We start from the raw sequence: 8,788 nt of genomic DNA on the forward strand, positions 1-8,788 counted from the left end.
GTCACTCTCAATATAGTTCTGCTTCCTGTCTTTTCCTCAGTGGCACTGTCTCTAGACCAAACAACATGGCTGGTCTCACCAGTTTTGTATACCTTTCCTTTTGGCTGAAACTCTTCTATCACACATCACGCCTAATACTTTTCAGCCTGTCCATCACCGTAGCAAACAAGAAGGGGCTCAGAGTGGATCCCTGATGCAGTCCCACCTCCACCTTGAACTCTTCTGTCACACCTACAGCACATGTTACCACTGTCTTACAGTCCTCATACATGTCCTGCACCACTTGAACATACTCCGATACTCCAATACCAAGACAATACTCCAATGTCACTCCAGACTTCCTCATACATTACCACAATTCCTTTGTAGGCACCCTGTCATAGGCTCCAGATCTACAAAGACACAATGCAGTTCCCTCTGACCTTCTCTTTACTTCTCTATGAACATTCTTAAAGCAAATATTGCATCTGCTCTTTTTTGGCACTTGCTCACAAATGCAGACTCCCACCCTTAGCTTTAACTACTCATCCCCATAACTTAATTGTATGGCTCATTAGCTTTATACCTCTGTAGTTGCCACAGCTCTGCACATCACCCTTGTTCTAAAAATGGGCACCAACACACTTTGACCATTCCTGAGGCATCTTCTCACTACCCAAGATCCTATTGAACAACCTGGTCAGGTACTCTACTTCTCTCCTGTCTCTACCACTAGTCGATAATTGTCTGGAATCATATCAGGCCAACGTACCAACAAACAGTTAACAGGACGTTTACTGTGCATTGGTTATAAGGAATCACTCAAGTTTCACTTAAGTGACAGTTTGGACCTCCCAGCTATCTGTTAGCGGGCTGACTCTCCAGTTCACTCCAGTGCTGGCATTGCAATTGCTTGTCTACTGTGAGACTTGACTTTAGACTCATAGCCTTATTTTGACAGTTAGAACAAAATAATCTGGGTGGGCCTTGTCCTGTAAAAGGGGCGGTCCTAACAGCTGCAATCTCCCAAATTAATCCTCCAAAAATACATAATCTCAAAATTGTGTCAAGGCATTCATACATCAAACGTTGTTTCCTGAAGTTTATTCATGATTGAACAGTTAACATCCACAGCCATTGTAATTATCAAGAACCTTTAGAACCACGACTGCTTAACTTTAACCCAGGAAAAAAGAAAATAAAATGCCATTTAGAACCAAAAGAAAACCTGACCTGTACAATACACAAGTACTTTAAAATAACAACAAAAAATTAATAAACCAAAAAGGCACACACACAAAAAGAAAACACAAAAGCGGTAACTTGTATGCTAACTGGAAGAGGGCCTGCTATGAACCTGGAGGTTGTATTTAATTTTCCAATGTTCCACAAAATACATCCACAAATAAAATGCAAGGTTGTTGTTCCTCTACTGCTTGATTTAAGTGGGGAGGGGACTGGCATAAAAGTCATTCTTTGTGCTCATCTTCCTCTTTAAACTCTGTTGCTTCAACTCCCTCGTCTTCCACCTGAAATCCTTCTTCGTTGACTTCATCGTGGACCACGTATCCCTCCTCTTCTCCCATTTCAAACCCTTCTTCCTCTTCAAACTCAATCTCGAGGTTCCCCTCCTCCTCTATGCCCTCTTCTTGGATGGACTCTTGGATGCCCTCTTGGATGCCCTCCACACCTGGCTCCTCCCCTCCTTCCTCCAGCTCAATTTCCTTGGGTGCTTCATCCTCGGCTAACTTCTGGTCCACCTCCACTGTTTCCGGCTCTTCTTTAACAGAGATTGTCTGGCTGTCTGCTGCATCCGCCACCACAGTGTCTGAGGCATCCTGGCCATCCTGGTTTCCAACGAATGGGTTTTCTCCCTAGAAAAGCCATAAGACCATCAAGTGAATGCATAGTTTCAAACATGCGGTAAATGTCAAAGCTTTAGGGGAGGCCTCTTGCTTTTGAGCTGCATGACCCATGCGTACCTTGAGGTAACTCTCAAGCTTCTTTCCAATGACCTTGTGGTTGAGGATGCTACGTGCAACAGACAGGCTTCCTCTCTTGGACTGCTCCATCAATCCCTTGGAGCACAAGACAGGACCATCCTCAATCAGGCATGGAGTCCACTCCACTCCAGTGTAATAAAACTGTATCACCGACACACTATACCTTGCGGTTGTAGTTATGGTCATGGGACTTGATATGTTTCTGAATCAGGTGGAGCTCCATGGGAATAAAGACATCGCATGCGCTACAGTGGGCAGCTTCTACTTTCCTCAAGAAGTGCTCCATGCCTATATCTGCAAAAGAGTGGGTAAAAAAGACATAAATCCATGAAATGAGGCCAACGTGAGGCTTTCGCTCTTTCAATCAACCCCTCAGCTTCTGCTGCTTACCCTTAGTGAGATCCTGGTCTCTATACACCTGGCAAATGGCTGCGCTGTGGTTTTCCATCTGGCTTACCATTTGGTCTGTCTTCTTGAACTTGTTCAGCAAGTATTCCTAGGAAACAAATGGCGTGTTTGTGCCTTGGCTTTACAGATACCACGTGTGCTCTCAGGGTGGTGGTCTAGCAACAAACTATCTTATATGATGTATTCTAAATCAGCATATCAACTGCAAAAACTTCACAAGTCTTAATTGAACGCCTGAAATCAAATAATGTTTGATTGATATGTATACATAATTTATTGGGGTGGACCTGAACATATTGACGAGTTAGTGTCTGATGTACTGTACAGTGTCAATCACCTGGAGAAAGTCTGTGGTCGGCTTGGACAACTGGCTGGAAAGGAATTTGAAGTGGTCCTTGTGGAAGCGACTATCTAGATGATTATCCATTTCTTCCTTGTAGAATGAGCGAAACTTGCACACAGAGCATGCAAACATCACCCTTGAAAGGGAGGGGAAACAGAACAAGTTGCCAGAAAAGTAGAAAAGCATTATGAGGGACTGTGAGGTTGAATCCCAAATCCACCCCATCCCCCTCGGTTTTGCATGTTCATGAGAATTAAGTGGCGTTCCCAATTCTCCTTAAATCAAGAGGTAAGGGCTAAGGGGTGTATAACCCTGGAAACATAAGGGTAGGAGAGATGTCCTCAGATAAAGCTCTCAAACGTTTAACCACCTCATCAGCCTACGCCACAGCGGTGAAGCGTGATGACATAATGAAAATCAAGTGAAATCCCATTTAGTGGCTTCCTAAGGGGTGGAATTAGGATTCAGCCTTAATGTCAACTTAAAGTGCACACAACCTCAAAGTCGAGCTTTATGTCATGTTAAATATTACAGCAATATAACAATAATTGCCCCTTTATTTGCATGCTCACCTTTCCTGGAAACCCCTCTTTTTCTTTGATTTGGATTTGGCTTGGGTTCGAGGAGGAGGTTGTTTGTCCTGTGGCTTTTTATTCACGTCAGCATTCTCCTGTTTTATTGGTGCACCTGAGGGAAGTGAAGAAAGTACTGCAAAATATTCACATCACAAAGGAGCAATACACAATGGGGAGGGGGGCGGTGAACTTACCTGAATCTCCCTCAGTTGTCTCCTGTGGAGAAATGTATAGATTGTTTATCCATCATTTTTAGAACAAATAGTAAAGTTTAGTCAAAACACGTTCATGTGATCCAGTTTCAATACTTACCACGTCTGCAATGGTTGCATTGTTGCCATTTTTCTCTTGTTGCTCTATTAAAGTATTAAAATCACAATGTGAAATGCATGCTCAGCATAGTGTTTAACTGCCCAATAAGTGTATTACCATTTGAAGTCGCTGAGTCGGTGCCCTCAGTCCTGTTCATTTTAGACTCTGGCTCATCAGCAGGTGTCATCATCTGCTTCCTCTTCTTTTGGCCATCATTCTGTGGCTTTCCCTGCTAAGCCCATCCAAAACAAACTTGAGATAGGGTCAAGAATACTTCCTGCTCAAAATGTCATTAGCTGACTGTTAACTCTAGTGCAACAAAATGAACGTCAACCAGCATCACGCAATAGATTCAACTTCACATAACTAATTAAAAGGGACAATACCACTTGACATGTTTTAAGAGGCTGCATTAGGATTTTGTTGGTTTTATTCACTTTCATTTAATGCCATGATGTAGCAATTTTTTGTATGAAATCTAATACCTGCAGAAAAAAATCCAGAACATCTAAATAAGACTGGCTTAACTTTATAAGGGCAGTAGAGTTCCATGAAGAACTTGTCATTACACTGAATGAAGGTTGGTAAAGACTGGGCGGTGTTGGGGGCAGGTGATGTTTTAAATGTGATGGCACAGTATGACTGGCTTGCTTGCCAGTTTATGATAGAAAGGTGGGAATCAGAATGGGCTTTTGCCCAGTATCTGAGGAGGGCTTCCAAGTTTGGCAGGAGGTACTTACTTTGTTGAGGGGTCTCTTGCGGCCTCGCTGACGGCCAGCTCGTGGGCCCCCTCCAAAATGCCTCCCGGGAAAGTCGTGGGGACCTTGGGAGGGACCCTGATGGAAACCTCCGCCCTCAGAGTACATGCGGTTGGACAGGAGGGATGGGAGCTTGCCTCTACCACCTCCTTGGGAGTGGCCGCCTCCCCGCCCACCACCTCCGCCTAGTGGCGTGAGGTCTGACCTGTAGCTCCCAAACCCTCCTCCAGATCCTCGACCCCCAGCACCTCCACCCCTTCTGGGGGAACGTCGGCCTGCTCCGACCCATCCTCCACCATTAGAGCCACTGGTGAAGGATTCCCTCATATTCTGTCGCATTTTAGCGACTCCATAGGAAGAGGAGAGGCTGTTGAAGCTGCCTCCCCCTCCTAGCCCCATGCCCCCTCCGAAGCCCGAGCCTCCTCGCTGGCCCAACAGCATGTTGTCACCACGGCCATCGCCACAACCATAGCTACTGCCACCAGATCTGTAGAGATCTCGGGAGGGGGAGAGCGAGTCGAAAGACTCGAACTGGCCAAACCTGCGGGATGGAGGGAGAGGAGGGTTGATAGAGAAGAGCAGAGAGCAAGGGAGGAGGCAGGGAGGGCAGTCAGGTTTGGATTTCTCCACCTGATATTAATTCGCCTCCATAGTCTCCGTTTTTCTTGTCATCTCACAAGACAAGGATCAAAACAAAAGGCTATAGTCTGCTTCCAGCATCTTACAGTAAAACAAAGGAATCAGCTATGAGGTCACATTATCAAGAACTCTTCCAACTACATGTTTCAGTTGGAGGTCAAACAGTATTCCCTGTATTTACTTCCTTTTTTTAGGACGAGCTGTGAGCAATTCACCAAACCCAACAAACCAATGATGCTTTCATTATGGCACGTACAAACAAGTTGTGGGAGTTTTCCTATTAGGTACAGCAGACAGCATTAAATAATGAACTTGTGGTATTGAAAGGCCAACCCCTTTAAACTCATCTTTTGTGTGAAACCTAAAACCAGAGTGCAAGGTTAGGTCACATGGATGAGAACAACGCATGTGTGTGTGTGTGTGTGTGTGAAATGTCAGGACAGAGGACAGCGTTCAAGGAGTGAGAAGCGAATAAACACACTAGAATGCAAACCAAATTATGTGGATGATAGTCTAGGGTTGGGCAAACTTTTTGGCCTGGGCCACATTGACTTTTAAAATGTGACAGGCAGGCCGGAGGAGCACCAGATGCATATCATCTGTGTCGGAACCAAAAGCAGACTTCTCATTCATGGGCAAGTTAATCACAAGATGTATTTTCAACAATTTAATATCAGCACATCAAAGAAACAAAAACGGCATTACAAGTAGAGCCCGAACGATATGGGATTTTTGCCTTTGTGCATGACTCCTGGATGGTTGTTTGTAGAATAAAGATGTTTTGCTGAGCCTGCAAATTAACTGCCGACCTTGAGCCAGAAAGCCCCCCCCCCAATCTAAGTCAAGTCACTTGATCAATTCTCAAGTCGGTCACTTTGTACTCGTCGTCAGCTTTTCTTTTCTTTTCTCTTGCCTACTCAGAGCAGTAGCAGAGCAATAAAGTGCAGTCTGGTCTGTGCAAAGTCAAGTGTATGGCTGTGCTAATGCGCCACCTGGTGGAATTACCAGGCATTACAGAAGAAGGACAAATGAAGCAGTCATAACTGTATGATTTGTGCAATTGTGTACCAATCTTCAGCAGGTCGGATTAAAAGGACCAAAAGGCCGGATGTAACCAAAGGCCATAGTTTGCCCATCCCTGTGATAGTCTGTTGTACATAAAACACAACCACTTCACTGCCAAAACCAGAGCATGCCAAAAGGAGAGTCATAAAACAACCAAGGGCCCTGACAGGATGGGTTTTTTAATGAACTGATTCAATCAAATATAATAAATAATCAGAAGCTAATGTGCTCATTAATCTTTTCATTACCAACAACATAACCAACATTTTTAGATGGATAATTGCACAAATCTGCATCCCAAAGAACCTTCAGATAATTTTCACTTATACCAATGCACAAATGGGAAAAAAATTGAATATTAAACATCTTACCTGTCACTGCGGCCCCCTTTCATACCACCCTCCAACTGAGTGAGCATGTCCAAGCGTTGATTAATCTTGGCGATGACTTCGTCTGCATGGTTTCCTTTTGGTGGGAGAAGGGAGGACCCAGAGAGACCCCTCTTGGAGTTGCTGCCTCCGTAACCCCCGAACCCCGACATGGAGTTTTTATAATTCCCACCAAATGGATCAAAGTTCCCAGAACCTAATGCAGATTATATGACATATTTACAATCAGCAGGTTAACACCATTCATTCATGACTAGCTTTTGAAATACCACATTCTGCCGCTTTGAGGTTATGCCACATACTACATTTCCTCAATTAGTGGTCTCCATTCTAATCAACATCGTACTCCAAATTAATCAGCGAGCGTGTTAGCCACGTAACCAAATAAGCATGGCATCTCTAACAAATGTAAGCGTTCCTCCCACTGTTATTATATTTACTATGACTTGACACCACCATGTCACGGTAAACATCTGTGCCACAAAGCTGATATGGCATCTATAAAGGTGAAGTTTAAAGTGGATTTTGTAGAGATGGGCACAGTGACCCTATAAAAGGGGAACTGCACTTTTTCGGGGAGATTTTGCACATCATTGACAATCTTTATGTAAAACATGAACACATATTTCTTTCATTTTTCTGAAAAAAAAGTTAAACGAGCTAGCTAACAAAGGACATCATGGGAAATGCCTATTTTGATGCTAAAGCCTTCACAAAAACCTTAAAAAAAACACCAACAGTGTTCCATATACATAATGTACTTGTATATTAACCAAATGTTAATATACTATACAATATATGTTGTAGCTGACACAAAAAACTATTTTTATTTGGAGGACTAACACGACGTATCGCTAATTGCTAGTCTCAGCGTCATTCACAGACTGAAAAGAACAGCATGGTGACTACTCAGAAAACATAACCCATACTTAATAACATCCTTATCAATTTAACAGCCACCTTGTACTCTTTGCTAGTGAGCAATATGTGGACGTACAATTTGTTGTAAGGTATTAGCAGAGTGCTCTAAATAAAGGTAAAAGTACTTAAATGGCCTGGCTTTGTGTTTACATAATGCAGGTTTGATTAAAAACCCATTGCTTACCTCGATTTCCAGATCCTCCTCCGCCTCCACCACCACCTCCACCACCCCAATTGGAAAAACCTAGAAGATGGAAGAACTTTAGTGCCTAATTATTTGGTTTCTTAAGAATACAATTTTAAAAACCATTAAGTACATTTTTTGGAAGAAAGCAATGGCAGGAACACAATTGAACACTTAAATGAAAAGCAACTCTACATTCATTGTTAACATCTCTATTTTGATTATTGTTCAAATTATTGTTAAACATGCTAGGAAGGTAAGTGTTGGAGACATTTTGTTCGGGCGGCCATTTTAATATCTGACCCAAAGCTTTACATAATGATTGGAGAATTGTACTAAATAAATAATTAAGTAGACATTGAAGGTGCTAGGTTAGCTAAGCTAAAACAAGCTAAGCCAGGCAAACAATGTGCCACCATAGCATCCCGGTGAGTTAGCTTAGCATTAGCTTGATGACGAAGGCGCTAACAAACACTTGGACGAACCGTTACTTTCACCATTGCATTAAAGGCAACGTTTACGTGTTTTGTGTTTCAATGAGCACGACTTTGACTATACACTTAGCTTGCAAGCTAACGCTAAGCGACGAAAGTATTACATGCCATTTTGCTAACTCGAAAGCTAACAATTGCAAAAACCTATACCATATATACAGCATAACGCATATTCACCTGAGCCGAAATTTCTTCCCTCCATTGTTTTTTTTCAAGTGTTTTGCTGCAACAATCTTGTAAAAACACGCTGACTGCCTAAAATGAAGGAGATCGTCGTCTTCTCCCCCCACCTACACAACAGCAAACGACGCCACAGCACCAAATCACGTGACGATAGTGACGACTGCTTTGTTACGTTCACTGGGCGAAGGAGGGGCGTCGCTTCAATGTGGTAATGCACGGGGGCGCGTTAAATAATGTAAACGGTCTTGGAATCCCCCTTACAATGGTTGGCGACAATATCCAAAAGTAATACTTATACACAACACGGAAGACCTCGTTTTTGAAGGGGTTTGACGTCACGTGTGTAGTTTGTTGCAAGGTGAATGCTGCCTTCAGGGGGCGACAGAGGTTCAGTACTTTGAGTACTGTGAGTGTGAAAAATATACTACGTTCAAACAGTTATATGTATACTGTGTTTGACCTGTCCCTAGATGAGGCCATTCTGTATACACACACCACTTCCTACTTGTTTCAGTAAAGTAAATCCTGGAGCTCT

General features: G+C 43.1%; 1 protein-coding gene across 2 annotated transcripts; it reads right to left on the minus strand.

The window, feature by feature from the left end:
• Positions 1-1,067: 1,067 nt before the first annotated feature.
• On the minus strand, positions 1,068-8,413 carry akap8l (A kinase (PRKA) anchor protein 8-like). Of its 2 annotated transcripts, none has more exons than XM_058046007.2 (13): positions 8,248-8,413; positions 7,577-7,636; positions 6,454-6,667; positions 4,361-4,919; positions 3,738-3,849; positions 3,621-3,664; positions 3,503-3,524; positions 3,306-3,420; positions 2,728-2,869; positions 2,373-2,478; positions 2,146-2,276; positions 1,962-2,057; positions 1,068-1,853 (listed from the first exon to the last, which is right to left on the minus strand). In XM_058046007.2, exons 1-13 carry the CDS (start codon positions 8,270-8,272, stop codon positions 1,449-1,451), a joined length of 2,031 nt encoding a protein of 676 aa, XP_057901990.2. In that variant the 5' UTR covers positions 8,273-8,413; the 3' UTR covers positions 1,068-1,448. The 2 variants fall into 2 exon arrangements, with proteins under 2 accessions (XP_057901990.2, XP_057901988.2); XM_058046005.2 differs by having other exon boundaries at positions 3,738-3,852; positions 8,248-8,412.
• Between the last annotated feature and the right edge of the window lie 375 nt (positions 8,414-8,788).

Source organism: Doryrhamphus excisus, linkage group LG9, assembly GCF_037039965.1.
Source record: "Doryrhamphus excisus strain RoL-2023G ecotype Guam linkage group LG9, RoL_Dexc_Guam_v1.1, whole genome shotgun sequence".
Lineage (NCBI taxonomy): Eukaryota > Metazoa > Chordata > Actinopteri > Syngnathiformes > Syngnathidae > Doryrhamphus > Doryrhamphus excisus.

Excerpts from the sequence above, each read along its gene's own strand:
- akap8l (XM_058046005.2), bottom strand. The coding sequence starts at position 8,272 with ATGGAGGGAAGAAATTTCGGCTCAG. Across the intron at positions 3,421-3,502 it reads GACAACTGAGGGAGATTCAG|GTGCACCAATAAAACAGGAG; the intron begins GTAAGTTCACCG and ends CACTTCCCTCAG. Across the intron at positions 2,277-2,372 it reads AGACCAGGATCTCACTAAGG|ATATAGGCATGGAGCACTTC; the intron begins GTAAGCAGCAGA and ends ACTCTTTTGCAG.